Raw genomic sequence first — 18,027 nt, 5'->3', positions numbered from 1 at the left:
TCCCGTAACTGAAGGCACTCTTATTGCTACAGCAAGACAGAATACTGAAAAATAATACAGAGAAATTTATTTTATCTTTGAAATCTGGCTGGAAAGACCCTTTGTAATCCATAGGATTGGTTCGTACATGGCCAGGGCCGTGATGGACTTTAAAAATCATCTATGAGGCTGGCCCCATGGTCGAGTGGATGGGTTCACACGCTTCCCTTTGGTGGCCCAGGGTTTCACTGGTTCGGATTCTGGGTGCGGACCTAGCACTGCTCATCAAGCCATGCTGAGGCGGCGTCCCACATGCCATGACTAGAAGGACCCACAACTAAAATATACAATCATGTACCAGGGGGCTTTGGGGAGAAGAAGGAAAAATAAAATGTTAAAAAAAATCATCTAGGATGATGATTCCCAAATGCTAGTCTTAGATCCGCTAATCAGGATCACCTGGGAAACATTACAATACAGATTCCCAGATTCTTCCACAGACTCTGAGTTTGTAAGAGCAGGGCTTCCCAGGTGATTCTGGTGGTCGACCAGGTTTGAGAGATAGAGGCCTAGACCAAGTCCCTTACTGTGCAGCTCCCTCCCATGGCCATTTGAGCAGGCCCAGATACGTCTTAAACTCTGCCCTCCACCCCAGGTTCCTCCCTGGCTAAGGCGCTCTTGCTTTCTGCCTCATCTGCACAGCCAGATTCTTGAAAGTGGTTATGTACTCTCTATCTCTGTTTTTGCACCCGCCAGTCACCCTCTATCCTGTCCAGAATGGCTGTCATTAGAGTCACCAAAGACTGCAGTGTCCCTAAGTCCAACGGCTATTTTTTTAGCCTAATGATCCTCTCTGGTCCCTCGGCAGCATGTGACACTGATGATCACTCCCTGCTTGAAATAGTCCCGCCTCATTGTCCGTGACCCCACACTCTTCTCTTTTTCTCCATTCCCCTGCGGCCTCTCCTAGGAGTCCTTTGCCACCTTATCTCCTCCCTCACCTTTAAATGCTGGAGTGCCTCACTATGTGGTCCTTATGCCCTTAGCTAGCTAGAGCTGCCGTCACAGAATACAACAGACTGGCTGGCTTAACAACAGAAGTTAATTTTCTCACAGTCTGGAGGCTGGAAGTCCAAGATCAAGGGGCTGCAGGGTTGGTTTCCTGAGGCCTCTCTCCTTGGCTTCTCGCTGTGTCCTCACGTGTCACCCCCTCGGTCTGCGTGTTGCCTGTGTCCCGATCTCTCCTTACAAGCACACCAGTTCTATTGGATTGGGGCTCACCCTATGACCTCATTTTACCTTAATCATATCTGTAAAGGGCCCGTCTCCAAATACAGCCACATTCTGCGGAGCTGGGGGTGAGGGCTTCAACATAGGAATTCAGCGGGGACACAGTTCAGTCCAGAGCAGGTCCCCTTTCCTCCTCAGCAATAGCCATTCTTTTGGCTTCTCTTTGTTAGTTGCCTCCAAATCCATATCCCCCACCCCAAGATGCCTCCTTTGAACTCATTCCCATGGGTCCAACTACTTCCTGCCTCGGCAGTTTAGTGGGTGCTGTTCCCACCCCTGCCTGGATCTCTCTCCCCTCTTTACTTGGTTAATTTTTACTCAGAACCCCGTTTGGAACTCCTAACTGTGCATCTAGACAGGCTCTTCTGTTGTGTTTTATCTAAGAGGTGGCATCCCTTCCGTCCAGGTGCACAGACAAGAAGCCTCAAAGTCACCTTGACACCTCCCTTTCCTTTACACCTTACACCTGCCAGTCTTACCTTTGGAAGGACTCTCAAATCCATCCCCTTCTCTCCCTCTCCATTGCCGCTACCCGAGTGGTCGCCTCGGTCATCAGTTCCCTGGACACCCGCCATGGCTTCCCAGCTGGTTTCCCTGTTGCTGCTCCTTCCTGCCTCGTATCCTCTTCTCCACGCTGTGGCGGGAATGATCTTGATGAGAGCCCACCTGGTCTCCTCCCACTCCTTCCCTGCGGAAAGCGTTTCCGTGACCTCTGCTTACACTCTGGAGGAAGATACAGGTGCTCTTAAACTTGTTTTTTTTAAGATTGGCACCTGAGCTAGCATCTGTTGCCAGTCTTTTTTTTATTTTTTATTTTTCTTCTTTTCCTTCTCCCCACAGCCCCCCGGTACATAGTTGTAGATTCTAGTTGCGAGAGCCTCTGGTTGTGGCGTGTGGGATGCTGCCTCAGCATGGTCTGATGAGTGGTACCGTGTCTGCACCCAGGATCCAAACTGGCAAAACCCTGGGCTGCCGAAGCAGAGTGTGTGAACTTAACCCTCAGCCACAGGCCAGCCCCGGAAGATACAGATTTTTAACGTGGCCTGCAAGCCTCAGGGAGACTTGACTTTTGTCTGTCTCTGTAGCCTGGTCTCACACCAGATCCCCCATCACTGTAAAGACTTCAGTCCTCTGTCTACTACCTTTGGGCCTTTGCACATGCTGCTCTCTCTTCTTACTCTCACCCCTCCAATATCAGCTCAAAGGAAACATTCTCACCCCTCCAGACAAGGTTGGGACTTAGTGTTACGCTTTCACAGAGCCTGGCCTTTTCCTTCATTTTTGATGATGTGTTTCATCATGTGATTGTCTGATAATGCTTCTCTCCCCAACCAGACTGTAAGCTGTGTGAGAGTGAGGTTGGTGCATGCCTCACTGCTGTCTCCCAAATACCTAGCGCAGTGCTTGGTACAGAGTAGGTACTCAATCAGCTTGTTATTTTATTTATTTATTTATTTATTTTTACTTTTTATTTTTTTGAGGAAGATCAGCCCTGAGCTAACATCTGCCCCCAATCCTCCTCTTTTTGCTGAGGAAGACTGGCCCTGAGCCAACGTCCATGCCCATCTTCCTCTACTTTATATGTTGGATGCCTACCACAGCATGGCTTGCCAAGCAGTGCCATGTCTGCACCAGGGATCCGAACTGGCGAACCCCGGGCCACCAAAGTGGAACGTGCACACTTAACCACTGCACCTCCGGGCCTGCCCCTCATTCAGCTTTTTAAATGAGTAAATGAATATTATCTCATCTGATTGTACCATAATTTATTCAACCAACTGTCTGTGGTTGGAAATTGAGGAGGTTTCCAAGTTTTTGCTTTCATAAACCACACCACAATGAATATTTTTAGAGATAAGTCATTTCTCACTTTATTATTTTTTTTTTTTTGAGGAAGATTAGCCCTGAGCTAACATCTGGTGCCAATCCTCCTCTTTTTGCTGAGGAAGACTGGCCCTGAGCTAACATCTGTGCCCACCTTTCTCTACTTTGTATGTAGGATGCCTACCACAGCATGGTTTGACAAGTGGTGCGCAGGTCCACGCCGGGCATCTGAACCAGCAAACCCCGGCCCGCCAAAGTGGAATGTGCAAATTTAGCCATGCACCACCGGGCCGGCCCCTCTTCGCTCGCATTTTTAATACTTGGGGACAAATATTAGCAGTGAAATTGGTGTGTCAATTAAGGCTTTTTGACACAAATTGTTAACTTCTCCACTGATGAAGATTAAGATTTCAAACTGCGATATACGAATAAGCCCCTTTTCCTTCACACCTCATCAACTATGAGCAGTATCTTAATTTTCTAAGTGGATAAGTGATGGAAATAAGTTTTCTACATGTGTATCCTGATTTTCTTAGAGTGCTGTCAGGTTTTATTTTTTACATTTGGAGGCAATTTAATATACTACAGATTTTTGAGTAATTTTTACAATACGGAGTCTTCCCATCCAGGAACTTGGTATGCCTTTCATTCATTACAGGTTTTGTTTATGTATTTCAATGATATTTAAAAATTTTCTTCACTATGGAGGCTACACACTTTCAAGTTAATTAATTTTTAAAATTTTGTGCTGGTTAACCAAAAATATGGTAAGCAGGAATTATTCTGATGGCAGTAAAAACAATTAAGCTGATTTAAATAAACACAAAGTATTTTGCAGACTTTCATGAAGTGTCTACCTCATCAAGTTCTTATATGGACTGAATAAATTATTGCATATGAGACACTTTGAGTAGTGCCCAGCACATAGTGAGCACTGAGTAAACATTAGCCTTCATTATTTTTCAGATGTGTTAAAATATCACACTCTCCAAGGCATTATTGAAAAAAAAATCTGCCACTGAAACCTAGTAAAATATATTTTGTACTTATTATTAGACAGCAATTATTTTAAAGATTTTATTTTTTCCTTTTTCTTCCCAAAGCCCCCTGGTACATAGTTATATATCTTAGTTGCAGGTCCTTCTAGTTGTGGCAAGTTGTGGCCGCCTCAGCATGGCTTGATGAGCGGTGCCATGTCCGCGCCCAGGATTCGAACTGGCGAAACCCTGGGCCACCACAGTGGAGCGCTTGAACTTAACCGCTCAGTCACAGGGCCAGCCCCTAGACAGCAATTATTAATAAATAGAATAAAGGATTACTATTGGAAAGAGTTCGTTAGGGGCTGGCCCGGTGATGCAGCGGTTAAGTTCACACGTTCCGCTTCTCAGCGGCCCAGGGTTTGCCAGTTAGGATCCCGGGTGTGGTCATGGCACCACTTGGCAAGCCATCCTGTGGCAGGCATCCCACATATAAAGTAGAGGAAGGTGGGCACAGATGTTAGCTCAAGGCCAGTCTTCCTCAGCAAAAAGAGGGGGATTGGCAGCAGATGTTAGCTCAGGGCTAATCTTCCTCAAAAAATAGGTAAATAAGTAAAAGGTTTAAAAAAAGAGAGTTCATTAAAGAAAACTACACTTCAAAGACATGTTGGTATGTATGGAAAGGTAGAATGAGCTAAGCTAAAGGGAACAACATATTTGAAAACTTCTGCTATATGAATAGTTGATTATAAAGTCAGAGCATTTCATATTTTACTTAGAATTTACATGTTATTACATCCTGAAAATTAAAAATGACTTTTCTCAGCACACTCACAGGATGGGTTGTCATGTTGCAGGAGATGTTCGGAATGATATTTATGTCACCCTCATCCATGGGGAGTTTGACAAAGGGAAAAAGAAGACGCCGAAGAACGTGGAGGTGACCATGTCTGTGTATGACGAGGAGGGCAAGCTCTTGGAGGTACGCGGCATTGCCCAGAAGTGCTGCTGCTGTCACACCCTTCTCTACAATAATGAGGGGCTCTGGGCCTGATGTTAGTTGTTCACATTAGGATGTGTTTGGTTTTTTATTTATTTTTTAATTTTTTTTTAGAGATTGGCACCTAAGCTAACAACTGTTGCCAATCTTTTTTTTTTTTTTTCCCCTGCTTTATCTCCCTCAATCCCCCCAGCACATAGTTGTATATCTTAGTTGCAGGTCCTTCTACTTGTAGCATGTGGGATGCCTCCTCAGCATGGCCTGACAAGTGGTGCCATGTCCGCGCCCAGGATCTGAACCTGCAAAACCCTGGGCCGCTACAGTGGAGTGCGTGAACTTAACCGTTTGCCCACGGGGCTGGCCCCAGGATGCATTTTGGTTTTTCATGAGGAAAAAATATGAAATCTGTTAAATTTGTGGTTAGCAATTACCAGTTTTACTAATAAACCCAGTTGGACCCTTATTTTCATTATTTCTCCTGTGCTAAGAAATATCTCAAGCCACTAGTGACTTTATGTGTAAGCATCTGATGCAGAGGTTCTTTATCATTTTCAAATTATTAGCCACTTTTAAGCCCATTCAGTTCCTCTGGGGCTCGAGCGAAGTGGCCCTCGTGCCCAGAAAGCATTGAAAGGCACATTTCCTCCACCTGGGTGAGCAGAACCAAAGGAGCTGCCTGCTGGAGAGCTGTTAAACCGGAAGGGCTCTTGGTTGGAGGTCAACTGCTGTGCTCTTGAGTTGTAATAATCGGGAAACAGCAGCTCCAAACTGATGAGCTGTTTTCTCAGGGACACGCAGGAGTCAGTGATGGAGCTAGGACTGGATCCCCGTATGCTGCTTCCAGTCCAGAGTTCCTCCAACTGCAATGAGTGCTGATTGTGGCATTGAAGAGAAGCCTGGGCAGGGGGTGTTCCAGGAGGCTCCCATTGTGTCATACTCACTGATTCCACAGCAGGCGACTGTGGCCACAGATCGGCTGAGACAGGAGGGAGAAATCATTTTCCTCCCACAGCGGTGTGTCTGCACACGCGCCATAGCTCCCAGTCACCCTCACTAGGCCTCTGTTCCCTGAGAGAGCAAAGAAGCCGAGAATGTAAGGCTGGGGCTGCAAGAGAGGAAAAAGGTTACAGCAAAGAGGAGAGTTGGGACGGTGCTGGGTCCCTGAGCGACCGCCACGTTTATACACTAGACCTTCAAAGAAAGTGGTGGAAACTCAATCCTACTCTTCTGTTCAGCCCCCCACTGTAACCAGCTTATATGTGCCAGCGTAAGGCACGGGCTGGCCGTGTGGAGGGTCGAGGGCTCACGCAGGGTGTGTGGATACCCTTTTATTTTTCTAGATAAAATTCTCGCCCCCTGATTTTTTCTTTCCCTCCGAAGAAAGCAGTTCATCCAGGTGCTGGCTACGAAGGCGTCTCAGAGTACAAGTCAGTTGTCTATTACCAAGTCAAGCAGCCCTGCTGGTACGAGACAGTAAAGGTGAGGATGCCCCGCCTGTGGCCTCTGTTCTCTGTTAGACCTCGTGTAGGCTCCTTTCCTCTTTTTACCCACAGATTATCCTACTTTGTCCTGAAGTTTTAGGTGGGTTGTCTGTGGTGTGCAATAAGAAATTAATTGATAGTTATAATTCTGTATAAGTGCACTTATCTTTGATAAACTCAGAATTCGTAAATAACATTCTCATTCATGAATGTGTAGAAATTTGAATGGAGAAACTTACGATTGTCATGATGCAATGGGCTGCCAAGATGGTCCAAACCCAAGTGGAAGTGTCCACACTCCTGAGCAGTTGCTTAATGTTTTTTTCTTCTTGGCCTCTCACCAAGTTTTCTGGGCCTCTTTTCAATTTAAATATGTCTTACAAATTCCAAAGTCAGCTCCGTCCTCTCGCTCGAGCCTCGCGGCGCTGCTCCTCAGTCAGCTGTTGCCCTGCCCCTTTCCCCTTAGCTGACTGAGACTCGGAGAAAGGAAGTGACTTCCCAGGATCCTCAGCTGCTCAGTGTCAGAGCCTAAACTGGAGCCCGCTTCTTCTGAATCCCGGGCCCCATCAGCTCTTTCCAATTGTCAAAGTCTTATGAGTCTCCATAGAAAACTCAAAGAAAAAAAGTGGCACTAGTATCTCCATTCAGAAGTAACTATTTTCCATGATTTTGTATGCTTCCTATGTATGGAATTATCTGTTTATACAAATTGATATTGTGTTTTTTAAAACTACTTATGTCGAGGCATTATAAGTTCTTCAGAAATGTAATTTTAGATACTTGCATAATATTCCATTGGTCATGCCATAATTTAACTATTTGCCACAAATTCTCTGCTCTTTTCATCCCCCCATGCGTCTGTATTCCTAGTCGCTGCTCTGTATATAAGCAGCAGAAACCATCCCTGTCCCCAGAATTTTATCTTTTCCCTCTATTATAGACCCTAATTATTATCATATCAGGATCCGCCTTGCAGTCTGAAAGGTCCTATGTAGACCTCAAAGTCTTGATCTTTTCCCTCTGAAGTAATTTCTTGTTTCATACTTGAGAAAATGTAGTATCTCCATTCTCAGAATCTATGATAAACAGCAAAGATGATCTTCTCCTGAGATGCTTTCGATTTGAAAATAACTAAATCTCCTTTGATTGAAACCTTATACCATATCTCACTTCTGTAGAAATTAGTGCTAAGACACTAAAAATGAGCCTAATTCTGTAAAATGTGCTATGGGTACAAAGTACTGCATGTATGTATGTGTGTATGTATGCACGCGTGTATATATACAATTCCTTATTGTTATGCAGGTGTCCATTGCTATAGAAGAGGTTACTCGCTGCCACATAAGATTTACCTTCCGCCACAGGTCATCTCAGGAATGTGAGTATTTGGAGGTCTGTGACCTCTTTCCGTAAAACACCTATTCATTCTTGCTTGACAATGTGGAGAACAAGATACTTGGCATCTTTATTTCAGAATTCAGTGCTGCTAAGGAAATCTGAAACATGAGGTTTTCTGGGCTTCCAAGATCTATGTTATTGTTCTGCATCAAAATTTCCCCAAAATGTGTTCTGTGGATACTGAAGTTCTGTACTATGCTAATAGATGCTCTGTGACAAAAAGGGAGAGGAAGTGCTGTCTATCTCTCCCTCTTAGACATTCACAATGTATGTTGCTGTATTGCTGAGAAGTCCTACAGCAAGAAAACTGTTTAATCTGTTGTCTCCCAAAATTAGTATTTTTTCTCATGAAAGAACTATTTGAAGTCTTAATTCACAGTTCATGATATCACTGCTCTGAAGTTTGAATAGGGAAGAAAATTGATTATTTTCAGATTGATTACAAAATTTCTGAAAGTGTCTTGTTCTCACTCAGTACTCCATAAAAATGCAATCCTTCATTCCAAACTGAATTTATTGAACACCATCTACACATGAGACTGCAGGCTAGGCCCTGGTATATGCCAGCAAATAGGATACAGCGGCGGCACTGAAGAGGTTCTGTGGTCTAGTTAGTAAAATGAGCAAAATACCAGGCAGTTAACTTCAGAACAGTGTGGTATGTGCTACAGCAGCAAACGCAGTTATAAGGGAGCATGCAGTGCAGTCCCATAAGATTTCCTGCATCCTAGCTGAGACTCCAAGGTGAGTAGACGTTAGCCCAGTGAAGGGTGACAGTGGAGAAAGTGTTTGAAAATCCAAGTGAGCTCAGTGGGGCTGAAGTGGGAGCAGTGGGAGTAATCATAATATTAGATTGAACCCTATGAAATTGCCATTTTGTAGGTCAATATCAAATAGTCAGCTATCAGCAATTTCATATGGTTCTGCATGATATTAAGCCAGAATTCACCAAGCCTTTGGTTTGTACCAAACGCTATGTGAAGCTCTATTTATACACTATCTTATTTACTATCCACAATAATCTGAAAAGGTACATACTACTTTTATCCATATTTATACATAAAGAAACTGAGGCACAGAGAGGTTGGATGCTTGCCAAGGTCACAGGACTGGTAAGTGTTAGAGCCTGGATTGACACCTCTGCGGTCTGATTCCAGGCAAGCTGGAGCCAGATCATGAAGGACAAAGTTTATTTTGAACCACGTTATGGAGGAACCATTAAAGAGTGTTTTACGGGTGACGGTGGTGGTTGTTGTTTGGTATATGTTTATAAAAGCTTTATTCATAAGACCCGGAAATTGGACATAGCCTAAATGGCCATCCACAAGAGGATGGATAAACAATTGTGGTATAATTATCCAGTGGATTACTGCTCAGCCAATCTGGGGACACACAAGTCATAGCAGAACTTAGAGTTGTGCCTGTGGGGAGACCAGGCCATGAGTTACCTCAGCCATGGACATCTCAGTAGAGGACACAGTGAGCTCAGAGGCCAACACCTGAAGACCTCTGCTTCCTTGGGAGGCTGGACCCTCCTCCCCAAATGCCACAGGGCACCCGTACCCACTTCTCCTGACTCCCAGGCTACTATCGCAGAAGGAAGAGGAGAGTAGAAACCTTAGATGGCATCATAAACCTTGGAGTGTAGTAAATTCTTCACTGAGTCTATCTTAAAACAACAGAAATGAGGTATCTCATGAAAAGGTTTTGGAGCAAGACAATGTACCTGATTGGATTTGATTTCGGGAATCTCACTCTGGCTGCAGGGTGGAAAAAGACTGGAGACAGAAAGACCGGTTAGGGAGATCTTACAGAAATATGGGGAAGAGGTGAGGTGGCTGAACTGAGGTAGGAACAGAAGGGATGGAGAGAAATGGCATAGGTTCCAGAGGTGTTCAGCACATCGAGTTGACATGGGGGTGGATTCAGTGTCAGCAGCTACAATTCTCATTTGGAAGATTGAGTGGATGCTGGTCTCATTCATTTGCAGATATGGGAAGAGGTGCCAGACGAATTCAGTTAGGGAAATATTTCCTTTGAGGAGGCTGTCATGTGCGTTGTGTGGTTGGCTTATTGTAGCTCTCTGAACTGTGTTCATTGTAGCATGATTGAAAATCAAACCCCAGAGCAAAATGTGAAATCAGCTCTCATAGCCATCACTTCCTGATATCTTTCTGCACTGCTCAGACATGTATTTCTGTCTTTTCAGCCAGAGATAAATCAGAGCGAGCATTTGGGGTGGCCTTCGTAAAACTGATGAACCCGGATGGCACCACTCTGCAGGATGGACGGCATGATCTGGTGGTTTATAAGGTGGTGCTAACAAAATGAGGCTCAGAAAATTGCTGGGGAAATGTTTACTACCTCTGAAATTGGTTCTTAAGGCACCTTTCAGATTAATGTGTATAAACATCAGAAACTTTCCTGAAGCTGTATGTGTTTGCCCCTGAAAGTCTAGAAACCCAGAGGGTTCACACCAGCTACGTTGTCTCCCATCCCCTTTCTGGAAACAATGAGTTGCATTATTTTTTAGTCTCCTAAAGAGTATCTCTCTCTCCTGCAAATGGTGTTCCGTGATGGTGAATAGTCAAGAGGCTGTCCTCTTGCCTTCTACTCTTTGCATCGATCTGCATGGAACATAGACAGTTGCACTCTTGGGCTTGGTTAGGGTGTGGTAGGTGTGGTAGGATGTGGTTTTATTATCACCATGAGCCAGGCGCCATTTCTTTGCTTTGGGGCCCCATTTCCTTCCATTCAGTTTTGTCCTCCTCCTTGCCTCTAACTGCCATGGAGCTCTCGCTTCTACTGCGATTTTATAGTAGAAAGTAGATGCTGGAAGTTCTCATTTATCCAACAATATCACAGAGTTGGTAGCTTTTTGGGGGAGCATCTCAAAAAAGTATTTTTCTTAACAGCTCCTTGGTTCATAAATAGTTTTGGAAGGTATGGCAAGCTATTGCTTCCCAATGAACCCAATCAATCCATCAACCCAATTAACTATAATTGTGACCATTTATAGGTTCAAGAAAATGAAATCCAACCTTATTCTTTAATATTTGTTTACTTATAGCAGAGACCTAGGATGTTTTTAGTTTCTAGTTCACAACTTCATTTTCATTCAACGTTGAAATTGTTTCTGGCTCAAACTCTGGAAAGGTGTCACAATGTCTTAGAGTTTTAAGGGATCTAAGTATAATCTGATAAAACCTCTATACTCATGCTGGAAATGTGCTGTGCTCATGATAGAAACTATTTTTATTTGCATGTAAAAGATTTTGCCCGTCTTTTGGTGTTCCTAACGTGCTTCCATTTCAGGGTGACAACAAGAAAATGGAAGATGCTAAATTCTACCTGACCCTGCCTGGAACCAAGGTAGAGATGGAAGAAAAAGAGCTCCAAGCATCCAAAAACCTGGCCAACTTTACCCCAACCAAGGATAGCACAAAAGATAGCTTTCAGATTGCCACCCTCATTTGCTCCACAAAGCTCACCCAGAATGGTAGGTGTGGTGACTGCAGTGACACCGGTCTTCCTGGGCTCCTTTGTTATACTTAGGGGGCTGGACCATATGGGGCGTTTCTTCTGAGGTGGGGTGCCGGTCTCTGCTCTTCACTCGATGTTCTGGGTAATAATGATCAGATAGCTGAAGCTCCTTCTGAGGTTTTGTTGTCTATCTTTAAACAGGGTGAAAAGCATTTGGCATTTTTTAATATTATAAAACTTATAAATATATTCATTAACAGATGCTGTAAAATTAAAAAGTCTCATGTTTCCTTTTTCAAGGCAGCCAAGAACTCTAATAATGTGCTGTGTATAATATAAGTAACAAGAGATGTTGGTAATGAGGGTGAGGACACTGGCAGAGATATCTAACCAGTCTTCTGCCCAAACAGGTATAAAAAAGAGCAAGGAGGGTTTCCTGTTAGAGCTCTGTCTGTCCCACATGTAGTCGCCTCTTTCCCATGTTTTTCCAAGCAGTCAGCGATTTTCCATAACATCAGCTGAATAGTTCAAATGAGGCTTCATCTGGTTCCTCCTTGAAATCTCTGATATCAATTTTAACTTCTCTTGTGTATATCCTGGCATTTGATAGCCAATAACAGTTTCTTAGTCATTTAATGTGTAAGGAGTCTTACTGAACACAGTGAGCCAAGAGTTAGCTGTCCAGGGGCCTGGCCTTAGAAATTCTATATCCCATATGCTGTGTAGAGGATTAGTCCCTTTGGCTTCTCAGAAGATCTGGGTGAGGTAGCTGGCAGGGGCTCTGCCTTAGGGACGTGCTGAGATAGACCAGACAGTTTAGATAGGCGGTACACTCAAGGACCAGGTGTTGGTTGATCTTTAGAAGGGGTCAGTATTGTTTCTTTCGATGAGTCATGGTTGGCTAGAGAATATGGATAGTATTTCAACCTGGACAAGCGGCTAGACTCAACAGAGTGCAGTTCAGAGCTGATACACCTGGGAAAGTAAAAGCACACTCACCAAAAACAAGGCCAGAAAAAAGGCAAAACTCTGGAGACGGTAAAAAGATCCGTGGTTGCGAAGGGCTCAGGGGAGAGCGCGGCGGGGTGAATAGGCCGAGCGCGGGGGATTTTCAGGTCAGTAAGACTGTACTATCTCACAGCGTAATGCATACGTGTCGTCATACGTTTGTCAAAACCCGCAGAATGCGCTGCACAGAGTGCACTCGAACGTGAACTGTGGGCTTTAGTTGATGAACTATGTCAATACTGGGTCATCACGTGCACCAAGTGGACTACCAAGATGTTGATGGGGAACCCGGGGAGCAGTGAAGGGGTAAATGGGAACTCTCTGTGTTTCTGCTTATTTTTTCTGTGAACCTAAAACTGCTCAAAAAGATAAAGTCTGTTGCCTAAGAAAAAACAAAAATTAAGCCAGAAAACATTCTGAGTTTCCTAGAGGACATGACAAAATTGTATCAGTGACATAGCCCTTGTTAGGGAAAAAGTAAATATGATAAAGTAATGATAGAAGGTTAAATGGTACAGTATTCGTGGAAGATGATTTAGACGGTGTATCAAAGATGTTAAATGTGTTTAGATGCTTTGATCCAGTAATTTGACCCCTAGGAAGTGAACCTCAGTAAACAATGAGAGATGTGCACAAAAATTTGTGTATGAGGCTGTTTCCCTATTATTCATGATAGGGAAGTAGTGGAGACAATCCAGATGTCCAATTTGGGGTCAGTTTTAATTACGTAATGTAATTAAATGATGAAATCTTTGCAGTTGCCAAATATATTTCAAAACATATCAAAGACATGGGAAAAGGGGGCCATGGGGGAAGGGCACAAAGGGTGAAGTGGTGTACCTACAACATGACTAACAATAATGTACAACTGAAATCTCACAAGGTTGTAATCTATCATAATCTTAATTAAAAAAAAGAAAAAAAAATATCAAAGACATGCAAAATTTTTAATGCTCTGTAGAGTATAATGCAAGTTTTGTTTAAATATTTGACGGCAATTTGAAGCCAGTTTCCTTGGTTCAAATCCCCGTTCTGCCACTTATTAGCTGTTTCATCCTGAGCAAGTCACTTGACCTTTCTGTGACTTAGTTTCATCTTTAAAATGGGAGTAATAGTATATGTTTGAAAGAATGAAGTAAATTAGAGTAAGTAAAAGCAAAACAACAGTGTCTAGCCCCTTGCTAACACTATATGAATATTAGCTGTTGTTGCTATCATTATCGTCATTGTTACATGTACACAGAAGACTAAAAGGAATAATTCCAAAAGTTTGGACAGTCCTTATTTTCTGTATTCTTTTTGTATTTTCCAAGTTTTTACCTATGAGGTGTTAAAATGTTATTTTTAAAAGTATGGTAGTAGGCGATATAAAGCATTAATGTACTTTTGGGGCTATCAAGGGATATTTAAAAGGGAAAGCATTTATCAAACATCTAGTAGATTATCTTTTCCAGAGACTAGCGTTCAAAGACAGCAAGTAATAAAAATTATAATGCAAAGCAAAAGGAATTTCTATTAAAGGCAACCATATTGTGATATTGTTTATTATCTCCAATTGTAAATTTAGGAAGCTTATTGACAGATGGCGGTACTCAACTTACACACTTGATTTCAATTATCTTCTAAATGCTCTAAACCTGTGCTGTCCCCGTGGCAGCCCCTAATACCATGTAGCTTGTGAAATTTAAGTTAAAGTTTAATAAAGTTTTGGATTCAGATCGTTAGTTGCACTAGTCTCATTTCAAGCGCTCAGTAGTTTCGTGCAGCTGGTGACTTTGGTGCACAGTGCAGATATGCGACATTCCTGTCATCACAGAAAGCTCCATCGGATGGAACTGTACCCTTTCCTTTGTTGTCATCCCATTCCTAGTGTGTAGATCTCCAAAGAACTCATCTTGACAAACCCCTGCAAACAGTCTTAAATAATATCCTGTCCCAGAGCAGGTTTAAAGAGGCAGGTTCATCTGAACCAGAGAGGAGTGATCTGCTGCCAGCGTGGGCGGGGGTAGGAAGAGGGGAGGATGTGGGAAGGATGCAGAGAACGGCAAGGACATCATGAGCAGCTGAGAAAGCAGGGCATTCCAAGGGACAGATAATAACTGTGGGTTGTTCCTGTATTTGCTTTCTTCTAATTTGATGTAAATTATAAACACCCAATTTATTCTGAGAAGGAAAAAGCTGTCAACATTAATACACCATCCAGTGTGTGAGAGCATTTCCTGAGCGAGACGCTAGCTGTGCCCTTTCACACGGAGAGCGTGACCAGAGACACTTCTCCTCAGCCTTAGGAGGAGATTAGGAATCAAAAGGTTAAAGGTCACTGGCCTTGGTTAGAAACAGAGCTTATAGACTATTCATTTATTTATTAATTTTTTCAAAACTAGAACAGACTGACTTGTGTGGGATCATCCTTTGCTGGGCCGATTGGGAGGGTGAGAATCAATTTGTAGCTCCAGGAAAGAGAGAGGGCAGCTCAAGTCTCTGCAGGTGTGGGGCCCAGGCCAGGTGATTCACAGTCATCATTTTATATTACCCTCCAGCACCCTAGCACACGAGGACACCAATATTGCCATTGTTATTTGCAGTTTACTGATCAGAAAATTGAGTTAAAGTGCTAAAATATTTTGCCTAAGCTGGTAAGCAGTGGACTTGGGTCTGAAAATAGATATTTATAACTCCAAAACTTATGGTTTTTCTTTTTTAAATGTTATGGTCCCTAATCCTCTCCCTAAGGTAGTCAGTCACTAGCCTAAATTTGGGGATTGTTATTCCGAGTCTCCTGTTACATCCTTCAGATGGGGATGTGCATTGGGACGAGGACTTTGGATAACATTTGGATAGTATCTTACATGGTTGGAGGTCATCATTCCTGATGATCCAGAAATTCCACTCTAGATTTATACCCCAGAGAAGCTGATGCACCTGGATACCAGAAGACATATGAGAATGTTCGTAGCAGAATTGTTTGTGATAGCAAACAACCCAAATGTTTATCTACAGTAGGTTGGATAAACAAAATGTGGTACATGTGGTACATCCATATGATGGGGTAGATACTATGCAACAATGAAAATAAATTAACTAGAGCCATATGGCTCAACCTGTACGAGTCTCAGAAGTACAGTCAGTCTAGGGCTGTTTCTATTACACTCTGCCACCACTCCTCTAGCCCTAAGACCTTACAATTCACCAGATGCCACATATATTCCTGATATGAGCAGTGATGTGGCTTGCAGATCAAACCACATCTGAGAAAGACACCTCTGGGCTGACATGTGGGTTCTTCGCAGATGCTTAAAGCAGCTAGGTGATTCTTTACTCCTCATCAAGTGTCTGAATCCTTTTCCTCCAGCAGCAATGAGTGGAGTGAAGTAATGAATGGAGCAGTGCCATTGACTAGCCTGTGGCAGAAATAGGAGATGGAAAGATGGAAGTGGACAGTGCCTAGTGGATAGGCTGAGCACAGTGCCTAATAGGAAGTGCTTGCTGAACACATGAAGAAGTTGGAGAATTGTATTGAGCACACAGCCAGCTTCCTCAGGGCTACTGTTCCCTTTCCATCCGTTCATTCATCAGACATGAATTGAACACCTCCTAGGTGCCCAGCACTGTGGTGGGGTATAAGAATGAATGCGGGATGGTTCCAGCCCTCAGGTGGCTCAGATCTGTGGGGAGAGCCAAAGAGAGACCAAGTATGTCTTTATTATTCGTTATAGTATATGTGTCAATATGTATATATGTGTGTGTGTGTCAGTATATATGTATATGCATGTAGCTGTAGCTATAGATATATATGGAGGAAGGAGTGCAGACAGCAGAGAATGATTGGGTAAGTCCTCCCGGAGGGAATAAAGTTTGAAATGGGTCTTGAAATGTAAGTAGGAGCTTAACAAATACATAGTATGCATTCTAGTATTTCTGGGCATTCCAGACAAAGTGAAGAACATAGGCAAAGCCCAAGAGCTATTTCAGAGCAGGCCACGGCGTGGGGAGTAGTGAGTTGAGCTGTCTGACTGCTGGGGGGCGATGGGGCTGGCAGGGGAGCCACAGGTGTGGCCTTACTGCCTTCCGTGAGCGGTATTGGGACTTCATTCTGTTGACAGTGGGGTGTCTCCAGGCACTGGACTTTGGGGGCTTCCCAAGCCAATAAAACATACACACCTGTGAAGCCAATTGACTATTCTAATGAACGGCATGTATTTTCATCTACTTATATATCTTTATACAAGTCTATTGATTAAAAGGTAGGTACCGCTACTTTTACTAGATAATGCTCTGTAATTAGTAATAGTAACTTGATGTCCTAGACAAAATGATAAAATAGTGACAGCCCGGATGCCTGCTGTATTTCTTTGTGACACTTTTAGTAGCTCAGCATTCATTAAAGCTTGTAAGTGGCTTAAAGATCCAAAGTTCTGCATTTTAAATCCAAAAACACCTGAAGGTTTTTGTCCCAGACTTACCCTAGGACCATGAATCTGTTCTGCCTGCCTTTGGAATAGCAGCTTGTCTGATTTGCTTGTCTGTTTATTTCTTTGAAGAACTCTGGGGAGGCAGTGTCGTAGAGTAGGAAGGATGCGGTTTTCTGGAATCAGATAACCCTATGATTAAATTCCATTCATACCACTCCCTGGCAGTTGTGTGACCTAAGGCATGGAATTTAATTTCACAGAGCCTTAGTTTCCTCAGCTCAAAAATGGAAAAAATAAAATCTGTTCTCCAGTGTGGATTTGACATTTAAATGTGTTAGTGCAAGTATAGAAGTTTCCTTTTTGGAGCCGGCCTGGTGGCACAGCAGTTAAGTTCACACGTTCTGCTTCGGCGGCCCAGGGTTCGCCGGTTCGGACCCTGGGTGTGGATATGGCACTGCTTGGCAAGCCATGCTGTGGTAGGCGTCCCACATATAAAGTAGAGGAAGATGGGCACAGATGTTAGCTCAGGGCCAGTCTTCCTCAGCAAAAAGAGGATTGGCAGTAGTTAGCTCAGGGCTAATCTTCCTCAAAAAAAAAAAAAGTTCCCCTTTCCCTTTGAATCCACTGAGCCAAACATAGTGACAAGGGACAAATTGAGCAATGCAGGAAATTACTGGCAGGGAGGTCACTTAAGAGTGCTTTTAGGTTTGTCTGTAAGGCTGTGATATCATTGAGAAATACGAGTTCTATTCAGCTGTCGTTTTACGTTCTTGTACATTTGTGGTTAATTTTTTTCTCTGTGAAGAATAAAAGAAGGTGACAGGGTTCACTCTGATTAAGATAGGAGACAGTAAATTAAAAGAATACGTAAAGTGTTAGCCAGCATTAAGAGCAACAGTCTTTTTTAGAGTTCTGTAGCTGTATCCTGGAATGCTGTGGGTGGCTCCTTCTAATCGGTGTCTAATGATTATGGTTTGTGGTTGTTCTTCCTAGTTGACCTGTTAGGCTTGTTAAATTGGCGTTCGAACTCCCAGAACATTAAACACAACTTAAAGAAGTTAATGGAGGTGGATGGAGGAGAGATTGTTAAGGTATGTTCTATATTCACAGTGAGAAAGATACCCACCGCATCATTAGTGCAACGTTTTAAATTAAACCTGTAGTTGTAAATAGAA

At 43.3% G+C, this 18,027-nt stretch overlaps 1 protein-coding gene across 5 annotated transcripts in view; it reads left to right on the top strand.

The window, feature by feature from the left end:
• The window catches only part of DOCK5 (dedicator of cytokinesis 5), a 207,442-nt gene that overhangs the window by 109,646 nt on the left and 79,769 nt on the right, over window positions 1–18,027 (top strand). For all 5 annotated transcript variants that reach the window (XM_014830495.3, XM_070505184.1, XM_070505186.1 and 2 more), the window contains 6 exons: window positions 4,928–5,052; window positions 6,451–6,549; window positions 7,857–7,929; window positions 10,159–10,262; window positions 11,265–11,448; window positions 17,846–17,943. In XM_014830495.3, the coding sequence (XP_014685981.2) occupies window positions 4,928–5,052; window positions 6,451–6,549; window positions 7,857–7,929; window positions 10,159–10,262; window positions 11,265–11,448; window positions 17,846–17,943 (683 nt within the window). The remainder of the gene's footprint in view (window positions 1–4,927; window positions 5,053–6,450; window positions 6,550–7,856; window positions 7,930–10,158; window positions 10,263–11,264; window positions 11,449–17,845; window positions 17,944–18,027) is intronic.

Source organism: Equus asinus, chromosome 3, assembly GCF_041296235.1.
Source record: "Equus asinus isolate D_3611 breed Donkey chromosome 3, EquAss-T2T_v2, whole genome shotgun sequence".
Taxonomy (NCBI): Eukaryota; Metazoa; Chordata; class Mammalia; order Perissodactyla; family Equidae; genus Equus; species Equus asinus.
Note: the sequence above shows the minus strand (reverse complement) of the source record. Positions and strands in the feature narration are given on the sequence as shown.